General features: G+C 36.6%; 1 protein-coding gene and 1 non-coding gene across 13 annotated transcripts in view; both read right to left on the bottom strand.

Moving 5' to 3' along the window:
• Positions 1–618: 618 nt before the first annotated feature.
• ldb1a (LIM domain binding 1a) overlaps positions 619–18043 on the bottom strand; it is a 34987-nt gene continuing 17562 nt past the window's right edge. Inside the window, exons 1-11 of one of the 12 annotated variants that reach the window (XM_073833857.1) lie at positions 9504–9823; positions 7967–8069; positions 7737–7781; positions 7030–7105; positions 6703–6808; positions 6369–6541; positions 5922–6044; positions 4821–4919; positions 4615–4738; positions 3377–3528; positions 619–2889 (exon numbers count right to left, since the gene is read on the bottom strand). In XM_073833857.1, coding sequence (XP_073689958.1) covers positions 2659–2889; positions 3377–3528; positions 4615–4738; positions 4821–4919; positions 5922–6044; positions 6369–6541; positions 6703–6808; positions 7030–7105; positions 7737–7781; positions 7967–7986 — 1149 coding nt within the window. In that variant the 5' untranslated portion in view covers positions 7987–8069; positions 9504–9823 and the 3' untranslated portion in view covers positions 619–2658. Of the gene's footprint in view, positions 2890–3376; positions 3529–4614; positions 4739–4820; positions 4920–5921; positions 6045–6368; positions 6542–6702; positions 6809–7029; positions 7106–7736; positions 7782–7966; positions 8070–9503; positions 9824–18043 lie in introns of those variants that run through there. The other 11 variants (XM_073833849.1, XM_073833858.1, XM_073833851.1 and 8 more) reach the window with 11 other exon arrangements.
• LOC141327452 (small nucleolar RNA SNORA13) lies at positions 6117–6249 on the bottom strand. The gene has a single exon (XR_012354746.1). It is a non-coding gene; the product is annotated as a small nucleolar RNA SNORA13 (small nucleolar RNA).

Below are 18043 nucleotides of genomic sequence, written 5' to 3'. Positions count from 1 at the left end.
ATGTAGCAGAAGAAAAGTTTCAAACCACACGAGAATGAGTAAATTGTGACAGACTTCATTTTTGTATGAACTGTCCCTTTAAAAATATCAAATGACTTATTTTTATTTAAAGCATGATTAGTAGGTGCATTTAAGTACCTTTTTTTTTAATTCCATGTATTAATATCATAGACCTGAGTTTCACTTCTTAACACAAAAACATAACTGCAGATGAATAAGGATATACATGTTCACTCAAGATCCAAGATGTTCCTGCTTGAACTTACTCAAAGAACAAAAACATTTTTCATGGGACATTTTAAATAGTTTCCTTATTGTTCCTGTATCCATTTACAGTTCTGTTAAAAAGCAGGACATACTTCCTGGTGGCCTTAGATTGCTACAGTCACTATAAACAACCAGGTTGGCAAACACAACTCTAACCGTAAAGTACAAAAAAAAAACACTTAAAGTTTTGGAGCTCTTTGCAGAGGCTCTACCTGGAAGTATATAGTGTCAATAACCCTCTAGTATTTACAATTAGAGTTGTTCATATTTCTTACCAGAAACTCTGTTAAGGAAGCCTCTCATTGCTTTTGATGTATTGTTGACGTACATATTTTAACCACGTACCAGGCATGATAGCTTGTGAAAATGTGTTTTATTGGTACCATATATCAATTATCAATGGCAGACACGAGGCAAAAATATATCTGTAAAACAACCACAAACAAGGGGCTCTGAAAACAACGGAAATAAGCACACCTGCTTTATGGCTGATTTGAGAAATGAACCTGAAACAACACTGTATTTCACTAATGACATATTCAAGAAATTAATTTTAGATTATTATTTCGGATCTATAGTTTAGTCTTAGACCAAGTCAGTGGAAGCCTTACAATAGAGTGCCCTCTGGTGTTTTTAAAAACCCAATACACTGTAACCTCAAGGGGGCTTCTGGATTGTATTAAATTATCCAAAGTTTAATAAGAACTCATGGATATTCAAGGACTTATATATCATCTTAGGGTAATGAAAAAAAAAACAGAAAGTGAAATAATGTACAAAGGCAACATCAAATACACAGCAACATGTATCGTCTCGATATATAATGCAATGGCAAAGACTTTAAAAAAATAAATACATTGTACATTGACTTAAAAACTATAATCTACCTTCTCATGAAAAAGGTAGTTGTACCTTTAATGCATCTAGAAACCGTTTGAAATGAGAGGTTTAGCTTTACTTTTGACATATGAAGGGGGTGAAGGGGTCCTAAAGAAGAGTAAATAGAGTTACACTTATACAGAACTTGGCTACAATCTTAAATATACAATCACAATACACAAACAAAATGATGAAAAATGAAATCATTACATAAATGTGTCAATTAAAGGATCTTGCTCCTTGGTCTGTAGCATCGGGTAAAAAAAAAACAACAAAAACAAACAAAGGCTGGCATACTAATTTGATGTTTTCCCTAGACTTTTAAAGCAAACTAATCAGTGTGAATGACAGGCATTGAGCTTTCAATAGGCTAAAAATCTCCAGGAAATGAAATGTTCATAGCTACGGTCTTAGGACAAAATGTGCCACCAGCCGTTGTACTAACAGTGTCGGATTTAGATCCTGCGAACAATGAGACTGTTACAGCTGCGATAGCTAATGTCTGACACATGCAGTTCACAGACATACATGCTATGATCATGTAATCTCATTTTTAAAGATGATTAAAACAGAAACAGAAAGACAGACAGGTGTAAAGCTTAGAGCAAAGTAGCATCTACTTACAATAATATTGATAACAGTAACAATACAAAATTTGTTATTTTACATTGAGATTGACAGCGTTTTCCAGTTAAAGATTATCAATTTTTTGTTTTAATAAGAACAAAATTCATCATAATCATTTTTTAAGAAAAATAGATCCAAAATACAGTGACAAGAGTGCAAAGGATATTTAGAGTTTTTGTTTGCTTGCTTATTTTTTCTCTTTAGAAATTGTTATAAAAAATAAAAAAGAAGAACAAGAAACCAAACAGAATGCAAACAATAAAAGAAAACAAAATAAACAAAATCAAACACTTCTTTTGAGTCTGGCGTAATGGTCAGGCAAGCTCTCAGTGACCATTTCGGGCATGACCAAACTCAAGAACCTCGATGCTTTACACTTTACTTAGTTTTACTTAAAGGACTTTACGTAGTGGTTCTCAACTCCGGTCCTCAAGCTCCGGAACTGTACAGGTTTTTGTTCCAACCAGGTCCTACAAAACAAATAATTGAGTTTTTAAAAAATGGAGCGTTGGGTTTGAATCTGAGGTGCACACAATGGTTATATCACTAAACGGTAAGCTAAAAAGTGATCCTTTCCTGTCAAGTGAGCACAACAGAAACGGCCATGCGTGTCAAAGCACAGCACGCACAGAGAGACCCGAGGTTGGAACAATAACCCACAGCCTGATCGCTAAGCCTGATCGAGATGGTGTTGGAAAACGACTCTCAAAGAAACAAAAGAATCAACAAAACGGCATGTCTGATGGCGACAGAGGAGGAGGAGGATGAGGAGGGCTAATTTCACGTCGTGACCAATTGAGGATTCGTCAAGGCAGAAGACTAGGACCGGGTCGTGCGAGTGAGCGAGCGAGGTGTCCTCGAGCCTTTCGCTAGCCCCTAACACTTCTACTGCGATGACTGTGAGGTGGGGTTGTCATTTTTGCTCTCCTGGCTGGAGGGAGCTTTGCTGTTCCAGGGGCTGTTGGTGCCCAGGGCGGGGGAACTGTTGAAACTGTCCTCGTCGTCGATGCCATTGGCCGCATCAAACTGTGTGTTCTCCAGCCGCGTGATGAGCCGCTCATCCTCGTCCCCGAACTCCCCTCCCATCAGAGTGGGCTCTCCCACCACCATCACATCCTGCAGGGGACAGGAAGGGGCGCAAACATTATCCCCGCATGCCGGGGGTGCTCCGTAGGGGGACGCGACGGCTTTCTACACCTCCACTATTCTGCCCACTACAAGCCCCACCAGCCACAGGAACTTAAACCAGCAGTGCTGTATGTGAAAAGGCTACGTTCACCATGCTGAACACTAAATAGCTCTGCCATGGTGGGCATCCCGGATCCTTGAGTGCTGCACAGGGATCATTCCACCTCGGGTCTCTAGTGTTGGCTGCGTCTCTGGAGCTCAAAACACCCAACAGACTGACAAAAAGCACAAAAACCCCACAGACCTGCGGCCCTAAAGGACCAGGGACTGCCCAGCATTGGATCATGTCCGCTTGTCTCTATGTTGGGTCTGTCTTCCTAATATTACGCATAACTTGAAAACAAGCAATGGTCCACCCTCCACCCTTCTACCCGTCTCCCATAGCTCAAAATGGACATCAAAATGAGATGCTTACAGGTACCTGGCTGGAGAGCGCAAAACTGCTGGCTGGACTTTTCTTTTTACTGTTGCTGTTGTTATTGTTGTTGCCCCCGCCAGAACTCATCGTGCTGCCGCCGGACATTTTTCGTTTCCTTCGCTTGTTGGGGGCTTGTCTTGCTGGCTCGGCTGGAAAAAGAGCAAGAGGAGATATCAGAGACTCATGTGGGATACCGGCAGTTTTGGGCATGTTACTTTAAAAAAGTAATTAGTTATAGTTACAGGTTGCCTCTCACAAATAGTATCGTGTTATGTTTTTTTTTCAAATATTAAATGTTATATGAATAAAACATTGTACACTAATCTACACTATTTTAATGTTGCTGTGGGACACCTTCCAGTTGCTAAATATCACCTTATTGGGGTTGCTTCAACACAAAGACATGAAAAACATCTCACGGTCTGTGTCGTTTTTTTTTCTTGATGACCACAAAATGAACTAAAAATACTATCATTTTTGATCATACAGAGAAGAATAAGATATTGTTTGAAACCGCAATGGATCTAATTTGTGTATAGTCATAATAACAAAACACTGTGCTTTTGTAAAATAAAGAAAACAAATCAGGGTGCGCTCTCTGCCGTCTAGGTCTCCATCACCTCTCTTCACACACGTAAATAAAACAACCTGAGTCTCAGTGAATACCTGCCTCACAGACATGAGAAATATATGCATAGAAAGCTTACTTTTAAATAAAGTCAGTCACATCGAAAACAAATATTCTCTGATGAAGTAATCCGTATGATACCAACGCGAGCTCTAGTTTTTCCCCCCATCTAAACTCATAATCTCTAATGTAATCACGCCCATCAACGGCTCCGCTTTTCAAATTTTTAAACATCCACGTGAGACGCACGGACATGTAGGTAAACCCCCACATCACCTCCGTAAAACAAACGTGAACATTCATCAAGTTCATCTTGGCTACTTTTCGTTTCTGGAAGAAGACACGCTCAGAGGAATAAGCCAGAATTTACCTCAGAAGAAGAACGCAACGCGATGCGCAGCTTTGCAGGTCCTACGGCTGAGAGAGCGTCTATTCGGATGAAAACCGCTTCAGTGAGCAAAATTATAGTAATGCCTCATTTTATTGTCAGTAACGGCGTTGTAATGGGGGAAACAGTCATTCATTTTATTACTCGTTACTGTAAAAAGTAACACTGTTTACTTATAATGTTGTAATTCCCATCACTGGACACTCGCCTGATTCTTACCTGGTGGGGCCACCATCCGCTGCCATTTCTGAAAAAGACAGGTTTTGAGGCAGTCTCGCGGGCTGAGACTGTAGGTCTTGTGTCTGGACATCAGCTCCTGCATGGGCTCCAGGATTACACAAAGCTGTGGGAGAGAAAAAAACCTGTTAGAGATGTTTTTTTTAATTCACATACATAGTTCTGTAGACTGATGGAAATTAACTTACTCGGAGGTAGTTCAATGTAGAGTTAGATAAGCCACATCTTGTGATGTTTTTTGATAGCTGGTCAAGCATTTGGGGGTCTTGGGCCTGTTGGGGAAGGAACTTAATAAATTAATGTAAACAGAAGTATAGACAACTACAAGCACAGTTAAAAGGTAAGAAATAATATTGGAGATATTAGCCTTTTAAAACATCCTAAATTATTAAGTAAAACAATAAAGAACAGCATATATACAGCTGAAATTATCTAGGAAATGAAACTGGAAAAATGGTCTGAATTAATGCAAAAATACAGCTTAAAAGTTTGGGGTCTGTAGATTTTATATTAACCTATGTTACATTACTTAATCAAAAACACTGTGAAATAAAATCTTCTTAAAATCAGGATGATGAATTGAAACCGCATTTATTTGAACCAAAATCATTTGCAGAATTATGAATGTGTTTACTGTTACTTTTGATCAATTTAATGTATTAAAGATATAGTTCACCCAAAAATTAAAATACTGTCATTAATTACTCACTCACAGGTCGTTCCAAACCCGTACTGATTTTTGGAACACAAATTAAGATATTTTTACTGAATTTTGTGAGCTTTCTGACCCTGCATAGACAGCAACACAACTGACATGTTGTAACGTGTTTATACGGAAGAGAAGAAATTGTTGAATAAAGTCAGTATTTCTGTTTTTTGTGCACAAAAAATTATTCTCGTAGCTTCATAAATTTACAGTTGAACCACTGATGTCACATGGACTATTTCAACAATGTCCTTACTACCTTTCTGGGCCTTGAACGTGTCAGTTTCGATGCTGTCTATGCAGGGCCAGAGAGCTCTTGGATTTCATCAAAAATATCCCAAAGGTAAAAGAAGGTCATATAGGTTTTGCAACAATATGAGGGTGAGTAATTGATGTTAAAATATTCATTTTTGGGTAAACAATCCATTTAATTTCTTAAAAAAAAAAATCCTGAACAGATGTGTAAATACTTGGGTAGGGGCTCTAAGACAAATCAATAAGGATTGTCAATATTAAAAAGTACTGTGATTATGTGAAGAGAAGCTGTAGCAACAAAGGACTGAAATAAATATCCCAAACTCACATGCATTGCCAGGATGCTCCTCGGCACGACCTCTCTGTGCTGTCTGATGCTGAAGTGCCACGTCTTTATACGCATCATGTCATCAAACATAAACTCGAGGTACAGTCTGCCCTCCACACACACCTGAGGAGATGACAGGTCTTCTGTGTTATTTCAATTGACAATTATGCAGAAGGCCTGTTATGAGGTTAATTGTTATGTACTTATTGTCGAGCTTATTTAATGGAAGTACTATGAAATCCATTTAAGATCACAACAAGAGTTAATGTATGCCTTTTTTGACACCACATTCACTTTGAAAAGGAAATGAACGGGTAACACAAAGGCTATTTTTTAGGACTTAATTCTGATAATAAACTGCAGGAAGTGAGTTGTATTGTGATCATTCCAAAGGATATGCTTAGTTAATGTTTTAAAACTGTGTCAATAAACAGTGGAAAATGATACCTGTGTGAACATGGGTTTGCCATTCTGTGTAACCATAGTGCACTGATCGCAGTCCAGCGACACAAAGTTATTGTGGAAAGACTCCTTGGGATGTTTCAGCACATAGAAGAGTTCTGTGGCGCCACCCTCAAAAATACTCCTGAAGTACCGAGGGATCAACGTCCTTCCAATAGCTGGAAACAGGATACAATTTTGGATTTATTATGGGAACAGAAGAGAAAACCAGAACATGAATGCATTTCCTTATGTCTATGACTACAGTCAGTCATTCAGGTCAAACTCAAATGCAAACACACTAAAATACTGAAGTGACGTTTTTAAAACAGGACATTACTATATCGTTTAGGCCCATCTTCAAGACAGAAAGTGATCGTCAGCATTGCATCATCTTCGAAAAACTCTGTAGTGAACGCATCCCACCATAAATTGTCACAGTCCTGCTGAGAAAGCATAAAAAAACAATTCATTTTTAATCTTAATTTTAAAAAAATTATATTAGCTAAACAATCAACATTGCATGTGTTTGCATGATTTGCATGCATGCAAACAAACTGCCGTTTACGTTTCAGCAAATGAATAGGATTTCTGTTACTCCCTAGTTAAATTTTTTATACCATGAAAATGTGAACCATGAATGTGACGGGTTTATTTTTTTCTTTACCTCCGTCCAATTCTGTAGTCTTTTGTTGAGCTCAAATATTCTGTAGTCTGTCTGATTTCCATACGGTGTGTGCCTCCTGTAACATGACATCAATATGAAGTTTTTTTCCCCCCAAAGAAATTAACATTTATTCAGCAAGACTGATAGGAAATGTTTCTTCAGCAGCAAATCAGCAGAATGACTTCTGAAGGATCATGTGACACGTAAGACTGGAGTAATGATTCTGAAAATTCAACTTTGCCATCACAGGAATAAATTACATTTAAAATTGTACTAAATTTCTTTTAAATAACTCAAAAATCTTAATTACCACAAACTTTTGAATAGTGCGTGTGATATTGACTAATATATCATGAATAATAATACTTTTCTCAAGAAAATAACCAAATATTATAAAAAAAGCAGTATTTTACAAGACAGAAAAGAAAGGCTTACAATAAGTTTGGGTTGGAGCTCTTAACTTTGAACTCTCAAAGTGCATCAGATAGAATAATTTAACTTTAAAATGTACAAAATTGTCATTTCTTTCCAAATCTTTGTCTTTTTTTTTTAAATATTGCAATAAATATCATTTCGTGGACAACATATCGAGATATTATTCTACTGTAAGATTTTGATATCATTACATCCCTAATTTACACTCATTGAATGTCTTCTGAAAATATACTACTGTAGACAAAGATGTCAAGTGTCAAATAAGTACTTACCCTATTCCAGGCTCCATGTAAGAGGGGGGATACATCGGCGTCGGACTGAAATAGAAGCAGCATTATGAAGACCTTCAAATAAGCAACTTTAACAGCAAATATTTAGTGTACTATCAGTTTACTTTTGAAAATGTTAGCTAGATGTCAAACAACTATTACTTTAAAACTAGAAAATGGCCACACACACACAGACACACACTGTAAAACACTAATCACATCATAAATCTTACCCCACATCTCTATCCAGCATTGCGCCTGGGTGAAATGGAGGGAAGGCACTACCGTTGGGGGGCTCCTTTGGGGAGTACAGCTTGAATGACTTGGACGAACAGCCTAGAGTAGGAAACACAGAAAGATAATGAGATATATAATACCATTCAGACATTAATATTTAGAGTCCATTCACAGACTATAAGACATCTATTTTTATCCAGACTTATCCCTGTGTATATATATATATATATATATATATATATATATATAAAAAGATTTGTGCTATTCTTGTTTACTGTCTAGCCTTGCAATTAGCTAGTGAAATGCATGCTGATCTGAGACTGAAAGAAATTGTATCTTTAATGTTTAATTATCTTTCTCTAAAATAATAAATGCATTTTTTTTTTAAAGATTGATGACACCCTGGTCACCCCACACCCTGGTCAGCAAACACCATTATGTGATCATGTGACATTGTGATTATTTCTCTGTAGCTCATGACAGCCCATCCCCCATCCCGTATGGAGGATTCCCATAACTCTAGTTTGTGCAATTTAAAAGCAAGCTCAAAGCAATGATCCAAAAACATGCAAACAAAGACAAATCTATTGCAATGCACAATTCAGTCAATTACTGTAATACAACATTATGCACAAAGCGCACTTTATGATTCATGCACATGTGTCACAATATATAAGAAGCTAAACATCCATGGCTTTTCACAATATTACATTTCCATGATATTTCCAGGTTTTGCATTACAGTCAACAAGAAAAGCTGGGGAAATTATGCCACACTCTATCATTCTACTAGTCTAATGCTCCATCCTGTGAATATTGTGGCTTTGTGAGTAAAGTAATAAGCATAATAAAAAATACACTAAGACATGCACATTCTTTTTCAACTACTCTCTTTAGAGCTGCTTTTTATAGTCTACCTGAGAAACAATGCTCTAATTAATTCTCAGCTATGTTCTTAAGAATTACACACACTATTTGATTAAAGCTCACACTGAATTTACCAGAATAACAACAATGTTTTATAATGCTATTTACACACAAAGTAAAAAAAAAGGTCCAATTTAATCCCAAATAATAATTTCAAGCCATTAAAACTCATTTCATTGCAATGGACTGCATTTAAAACATTCACACAGATTCATAGTAAGCACTTAAATCCTCTCTCTGTTGTTGAAAACATTTGTGCTAAGCTACTACTAAGGTGTAGCCACACTACTTAATACATTTCATAAAAGTGCATTAAAGCATTATTAAAAGACACAGTACTTTATTTAAACCACGTTTGCAGATTTATTTTTAGCAACTGCTTCTTAGCGAGTCTCGATATTGGTCAATGATAACGACAAACTTGATAGCCTAGCTTAGCCTGGCCTGGCTCGGAACACAGGCGAGGCCCCGCACAGGTTCTCTGCTTATCCCAACAGCGTAAACAGCATCACCATGACGACCCAATTCAACGCATTTATTGTCACGCTTTCTCGCTTAAAAACGACACGTTGCTATGAATTAACGTTGCACTAAAGCCTAAGCGCACCTGCAGGAATCCAAGCTGGAATTCGACGCTCTCTCTCCCGGGTGCTCCCTGATTTTAATCCCGGTCTGTCGGTCGCTGTTCTTAAAGCGAGGTGAGCTGAAACATCAGCCCGTTCAAACCATGGTGGTGTGCGAAAAGCAGTTGCAAAATGCAGCTTCTGCGCTGGTAGTTGTAGACTGTGATAAAAAGGGAACCGGACTCAAGGGGGTAACGAGGAAAAGTGCCCGTGCGACCCTTTGTTCCTGCTCATGAACAATGGTACAGGCCCTTCTTTCTCTCCGTGCAACCCCCCTCAGCACTCCCTGCTCTGGTGGAGCATCAACCCCTCGCGTTCCCCTCCAATCAAACCCACCCCTCCCCCAGGCACACTCTACCACTGCCTGCACCCTCCGTCCTGCCCTGCCTTGCGTCGAAAGCCTATACAGTAAATGTATAAAAGAGAAACAAGAACACTTTATAGCTGACTACGGTTAAACTTTAATATATAACTAACACATGACTTAAATGAGTGCAGAGGGATGCTACACATTTTTGAAGACCCTGCTGGTAGGCTCTCTAAAATTAAGTTGGTTTGTAGCACTAGTGACTAGTACTTTGATTTAAAAATAAATGAATACATACATAAATAAATACAAATACATAAAACATCTGCATCTTTGCAAGTTAAATATTTTATATATGTATATGCAATAGAAAATGAAATACTAAAAACATAAGAATGTAGCTGTATTTCTGAACAATTTAATCATTTACATGATGTATAATCATTATATTTAAATTTATGTATAAAATAACCATATACAGTTGTGGCCAAAAGTTTTGAGAATTACATAAATATTGGAAATTGGAAAAGTTGCTGCTTAAGTTTTTATAATAGCAATTTGCATATACTCCCGAATGTTATGAAGAGTGATCAGATGAATTGCATAGTCCTTCTTTGCCATGAAAATTACCTAAATCCCGAAAAAAACTTTCCACTGCATTGTTAAGAAGGCTTCAGGGCATCCAAGAAAGTCCAGCAAGCGCCAGGATCGTCTCCTAAAGAGGATTCAGCTGCGGGATCGGAGTGTCACCAGTGCAGAGCTTGCTCAGGAATGGCAGCAGGCAGGTGTGAGCGCATCTGCACGCACAGTGAGGCCAAGACTTTTGGAAGATGGCCTGGTGTCAAGAAGGGCATTAAAGAAGCCACTTCTCTCCAAACAAAACATCAGGGACAGATTGATCTTCTGCAAAAAGTATGGCGAATGGACTGCTGAGGACTGGGGCAAAGTCATATTCTCCGATGAAGCCTCTTTCCGATTGTTTGGGGCATCTGGAAAAAGGCTTGTCCGGAGAAGAAAAGGTGAGCGCTACCATCAGTCCTGTGTCATGCCAACAGTAAAGCATCCTGAGACCATTCATGTGTGGGGTTGCTTCTCATCCAAGGGAGTGGGCTCACTCACAATTTTGCCCAAAAACACAACCATGAATAAAGAATGGTACCAAAACACCCTCCAACAGCAACTTCTTCCAACAATCCAACAACAGTTTGGTGAAGAACAATGCATTTTCCAGCACGATGGAGCACCGTGCCATAAGGCAAAAGTGATAACTAAGTGGCTCGGGGACCAAAACGTTGACATTTTGGGTCCATGGCCTGGAAACTCCCCAGATCTTAAAACTTGTGGTCAATCCTCAAGAGGCGGGTGGACAAACAAAAACCCACTAATTCTGACAAACTCCAAGAAGTGATTATGAAAGAATGGATTGCTATCAGTCAGGATTTGGCCCAGAAGTTGATTGAGAGCATGCCCAGTCGAATTGCAGAGGTCTTGAAAAAGAAGGGCCAACACTGCAAATACTGACTCTTTGCATAAATGTCATGTAATTGTCGATAAAAGCCTTTGAAACGTATGAAGTGCTTGTAATTATATTTCAGTACATCACAAAAACAACTGAAACAAAGATCTAAAAGCAGTTTAGCAGCAAACTTTGTGAAAACTAATATTTGTGTCATTCTCAAAACTTTTGGCCACGACTGTATATTTGTTTTTTATATTTATATTTTTGAAATCTTAATTTAATTTCTTAATATCATAACTGAAGTCATTTGGACATTTCGTTAAAATAGAAAGCTGGGAATCTGTCACAAAACCTACACTACCAGTCAAAAGTTTTTGGACATGTTTTTAAAGAAGTCTCTTCTGCTCACCAAACCTGCATTTATTTGATCCAAAGTACAGCAAAACAGTAAAATTTTGAAATATTTTTACTAGTTAAAACAACTGTTTTTTTATGTTTTTTTGTTTTTGTTTTTTCAAAGCTGAATTTTTAGCGTCATTACTCCAGTCACATGATCCTTCAGAAATCATTCTTATATTCTTATTTGCTGCTCAAAAACACGTGTTATTATTATGTTTTTTTCAGGTTTCTTTGACGAATAGAAAGTTCAGAAGAAAATCATTTATGTAAAATAGAAATCTTTTGTAACATTATAAATGTCTTTATCATTACTTTTGATCAATTTGAAGCATCCTTTCTAAATAAAAATTCTTTAATAATTATTATTATAATATTAAATGTTTCTTGAACAGCAAATCAGCATATTAGAATGATTTCTGAAGGATTATGTAACACTGAAGACTGGAGTAATGATGTTTAAAGTTTAGTTTTGATCACAATCACAGGAGTAAATTACATTTTGAAATATATTGAAATAAAAAGCAGTTATTTTAAATAGTAAAAATATTTCACACTATTTCTGCTTTTTGGATAAAATAAATGCAGGCTTGGTGAGCAGAAGAGACTTCTTTAAAAAACATTAAAAATCTTACTGTGCAAAAACTTTTGACTGGTAGTGTAACTGCCAGAATTTTGCTGCAATAGTATATTATAACCAAAATTCGACTGTGAAATCACTACAGGCTTCATCTGTTGCAGCTCAGTGAAAATACCCTCATGTTGTTCCAAACCCGTAAGACCTTCGTTCATCTTCAGAACACAAATTAAGACATTTTTGATGAAATCCGAGAACTTTCTAACCCTGCATGACACAGGAGCCGACATTCTGGCGTAGAACCCGGTGTGTGCTTTGTTTACAAGCAGAAGACGACGCACACTGTAAATAAGACAGTTTTCATAAACATGAGGGGGATGACATGCAATTTTTTGCCCAGCCTTACTTAATTGAATCAGAATATACAGATTATGAACTAAGAGAGATAGACATTCTATGTCAGAATGCCAGCTCCTGTGTCAGCAGCATGTCTTCACTGACACGGAACAGAAGAAATTGTTGAATAAAGTCATTATTTTTGTTTTCTTTGTGCACAAAAAGTATTCTCGTAGCTTCACAACACTACGGTTGAACCACTGATGTCCTTACTGCCTTTCTGGGCCTTAAACGTGTCAGTTGCATTGTCTATGCAGGGCCAGAAAGCTCTTGGATTTCATCAGAAATACCTTAATTTGTGTTCCAAAGATGAACAAAGGCCTTACAGGTTTGGAACGACATGAGGGCAAGTAATTAATGCCAGAATTTTCATTTTTGGGTGAACTATCCCTTTAAGATTGATTATAACTTGCAGTCTAAAAATGCCATTACTATATAACAGATTGATGGTGTTGCTAATAGCAAAAGACTTGGGCTGGAAGCTGTCTAAAAGGTTGCTGGCTCAACCGTGGAGATCCAGTTCCAACTCTAATCAAACATTCAAAATTACAGGCAGGTGTTCGAGCAGTTATGGAAATAAACTCAGCAGCGAGGGATCTCCAGGAACAGCTTTAAGCACATTTGTCGCAAAAGGACTGATGTCATGATGCTGATGTCACGAAAACAAATTCCACCATCCTGTGTTCACCGGCAATAAATAAATATGCAAATAAATGTGCAAATTCGATCATGCTGAACTCTTGCATGAGAAGTTTCTCAGAAAAAAAGTCAGCCTGTTTTTCAAAAAGAGGAGTGTAAACCTAATAAAATTCTGGTAAGTTAACTTACAAACAAACAATAATAAAAAGAAAAACTACATTTTGAATATTTTGTTACATCACACACTAAATCAATCAAATACAAATAAAGTTTAATAACTATTTTTTTCTAATTATATCAAAATGCCAGTTTTAATACATGAAGAATGTTGAGTTTCACTGAAACACGGTAACACTTTACAATAAGGTTTATTAGTTAACATTAGTTTCATTTATTAATATTAGTTAATGTTAATTTCAGCATTTCCTAATGCGTTATTAAAATCAGTTGTGTTTGTTAACATTAGTCAATGCACTGTGAACTATCATGAACAAACAATGCACGACTGTATTTTTATTGACCAACATTAACAAAGATTAATAAATAGTGTAATAAGTGTATTGTTCATTGTTCGTTTGCACACCTTATTGTAAAGTGTTACCTGTAACATTTTTCAAAATATCTTCTTTTATGTTCCTTAAAAGAAAGAAAGACATACAGGTTTAGAACAATATGAGGATAAGTAAATAATGACATTAAATTCATTTTTGGCTGAACTTTCTCTTTCAGAATGATATAAGCGCATTCAAACCAGAGACTTCTACTATAGAATCTACAGTATATTAAATTGGCTGAGGATCAAAACAGCACATAATAAATTGCTGTGGGTCACATTGGCACGTGTGATGGGTCAGACTCCCTCAGATAGCACAACATCGCCCCCTTGTGTCAAAAACGCGCATAAACCCCAAATCTTCTAATAAGAATAAGGAGAGGAGGAAAAGGAAAGGAGAAGTGAGGCCAAGTATGGTGACCCATACTAGGAATTTGTACTCTGCATTTAACCCATCCAAGTGCACACACACAGTAGCGAACACACACACACCGTGAACACACACCCGGAGCAGTGGGCAGCCATTGCTGTGGCGCCCGGGGAGCAGTTGGGGGTACGGTGCCTTGCTCAAGGGACTCACCTCAGTCGTGGTATTGAAGGTGAAGAGTGTGCTGGTTATTAAGCACTATGAGACACTATGAGCCAACTTCAAAATTATGCATGAGTGTTAAGGGAACCAATGAAGGTTATATAAATTAGCGTGTGAAATCAGGATGACAGGTACCTCAACATGGGTCTGCTAACTTATGGATTTAATAAGCTGCTTGGTTAAATGGCACATCCAGACACGCTGAACAAGAAAACCATTATAGCTAAACTTCCACCGGGGGCTCTTGCTGAATTCATTTATGAGTTTTATGAAGCTTTATGAATGTCCTTCATCTGCAGCAGTGAAGCTGTTCTCATTTTAGCTCCTCTGGTTTGAATGAAGGATTGCCTCTGTGGGAAAAACTGCATCCTCTGCCGACATGGCTGACAAAATCTCTCTCCCTGATGAGGCCTCTGCTTGCCTCTCAGTGCTCCAGGGGCTCTTTGTTATGCCACTGCCTCATCTCTCCCAAACACAAGCACAGGAGGAGCCATGTGCCTCACGCTCACCCAGGCTGCTCACAGCTACACGGCTGGCAGAGCGCGATAATGCTCTGGCGACAGACGACATATGTGAGGGCCATACTAACTACTGTGGGGGAATGACTGCAGTACAAATCATATCTAATGTCTGTCCTCCACTCAGAGGAATGTGCAGGAGAGGAATCTCATGCGCTGTTCACAAAAGATGGGCTACACTTTTGAATTTTTCATGAAATCAGTGTAATAAATCCCTAAATCCAGATTAAGCATTTATGTACTGCATGCATGAATATTTTGTTTAGGGTTCAGACGGTCATGGAAAACCTGTACATTTTTAGGGAATTTCAAAAGTGTGATTAGAAATGCATGAAATCTTTAAAATCACAAGCTGGAAAAATCACAATAAAAGCATGAAAACTCTTTGGTGAGAAAAAATATTGAATATGTTCAAATGTATTATTATGCTTTTTTTAAGTTCCGTATTATTAATGTTTTATTCATTAAAATAGTTATATATATATATATACTGTATTTATTTGATTACAAATGCAGCAAAAACAGTAAAACATTTCAATTAAATATTATCAATTAAAAAACTTTCTTCTATTTTAATATTTTAAAATGACTTCATAATGTTTTATTTTAAGCATTTATATAGCTGCATAGTCTTAAAAAACCTATATATAGGAAATGTCAAAAGTGTGATTGGAAATTAATAAAATTAATGGAAATCTAAAAAATCACAAACTGGAAAAGTCATAATAAAGTCATGAAAAATCATTGGTGAGAAAATATAGAAACTCTATACATGCTTAATATGTTGTTATTTTTGTTATCAAGAATACTTTAGTATAATATCACATATACACATATAGACATTTAAGTATTTTTAAAAAGTTTAATATTAATGTTTTATTTAATAAAATATTGTTACTTAATTTATACTGTATTTATTTTATTTATAAAGCAGTAAATCAGTAATATTCTCAAATAATATCAATAAAAAACTCTATTTTATTTGAATATATTTTACAATGACTTAATAATGTTATTACCTATTTTATTTTTTAAGCATTTATATAGCTGCATGCATGAATATTTTGTTTAGGGTTCCCACAGTCTTGTAAATGTTAGAGAATTTCAATAGTGTGATTAGAAATTAATAAAATCTTAAACAGTCATGAAAATCTTGAAAAATCACAAAAGTCATAATAAATCATGACAAATCATTGGTGAGAAAATACTAGAAACTCTATACATGCTTAACATGTTGAAAAAAAAATATTTTTTGTTATCAAAAATATTTCAGTTCAATGCCACAGGAGAGTATCTTAAATGTATTATCATGTTTTTTAAATGTAATATTATTGATCTTTTATTCATTGAAATATTGTTAGTTAATGGTGTATTTATTTGATTACAAATGCAATAAAAACAGTAAAACTGTTATAAATATTGTCCATTAAAAACTCTCTTCTTTCAATATATTTTTAAAATTACTTCATAATGTTATTACCCCTTTTTATTTTTAAGCATTTATATAATTGCATATGTGAATATTTTGTTTAGGGTTCCACAGTCTTGGAATTTTAGGGAATTTTAAAAGTTTGACTGAAAATGAATGAAATCCTAAAGAGTCATAAAAATATCTAAAATCACAAACTGGAAAAATCTGAATAAAATCACGAAAAATCACTGGTGAGAAAATACCAGAAGCATAAAATATTGTTAGTTAATACAGTTATTACTGGATTACAAATCCAGTAAAAGCAATAATAAATAACTATTTTCTATTTTAATATATTTTGAGAATTACTCCATAAAATTGTTACCTATTTTATTACTGGTTATTAGTCCAGTCAGAAATCATTCTATCCTTATTTGGTGCTCAAGTATAACATTTAACAGTTGTGCAGCTTCATATTTTTGTGAATACAAAGTTCAAAAGATCAGCATTTATTTGAAACAGAAATATTTTGTAAATATGTTTAGTGTTGCTTTTGATTAATTGAGTCCATCCTTGTTGAATAAAAAAATACTGACCCCAATCATGCCTAACCATTACTAAAGCAATAGGACGCACTTTAAAAGCCTGCCTCTGGTATTCCAGATGATGCTGCTCTGATGACCCAGCAGGGATCAAACTGTCTCTTCAGGCTTTTCTAAAGCTTGTACTCTACAGGTGATTCCTTTCTTTTCATCCCAAACCACTCATTACCACCTAAAAGTCTTACACGCATTTGATTGCCAGAGACGTATGCAAAGCTAACTGAACCCACTGGTGGATTAAATTGACTGGCTTTTTTGTTGCAAGCGTCTCTTTAAGCCGTTAAATCACTTGGAAACACGCGTTGCGCTGCTGTGAGAGGAAACAAGACGAGGGCTCTGAAATACCCACGCTTAACAAATATACTGTGAATATTCAGCTTCCTGCTGCACTGCAGTGGCGGCTTAGTGGTTAAAGATGTGGCAAAGCACTTAACCTCAGGTCACACCGTGGGGACCGGCCCTGTAATAAATATACTGTAAGTCACTTTGGATATGAAAGCATCTGATAAATGACTAATAAGCAATTGTGGTGTTTGTTGACTTTGTTGGCAAACATTCTAAGCCATCAAACACCAGTGTCAGACCTCAAAAAGCAGCGGCAGAAATACTTGATGAGAATGCTGGGCAAAATCAATGAGCAGTAAAACATACTGAGGAAAACACATTCGCTGTCATTGGGAATAAATCAGCTCTGACACTTTAGGTGTTCCCGACATAAAACACACACTTCAGGTTATACAGAGCGAGTGTGAGGTCTGTTGTAATCATACTCAGTGTGTTTCCATTGGCAACAGCAGCCGCAGGGTCGGGTTACGGGAGTTTATTGAGGTCTCAAGGCAGGAGCCACTGAGCTGGAAATCATAGAGAAGCAAACAGCTGATCCTCATCACTACAAGATACAGATGCCTTTGCTTACTTCTCGTTTTATTACTGCACTTCTACAATACACTCTGCCATTCATCATGATTGCAAAACTACATTTTCACATTTTCTGAACAAAATATTTGCCCATGCAAAAGTCACCGTCATTAAGTCAGGGTATTGCTATGCAGTTGCTAGGTTGTTTTGGATAGTTGC

The sequence above is a fragment of the Garra rufa genome, chromosome 2 (genome assembly GCF_049309525.1).
Source record: "Garra rufa chromosome 2, GarRuf1.0, whole genome shotgun sequence".
NCBI lineage: Eukaryota > Metazoa > Chordata > Actinopteri > Cypriniformes > Cyprinidae > Garra > Garra rufa.
Note: the sequence above shows the minus strand (reverse complement) of the source record. Positions and strands in the feature narration are given on the sequence as shown.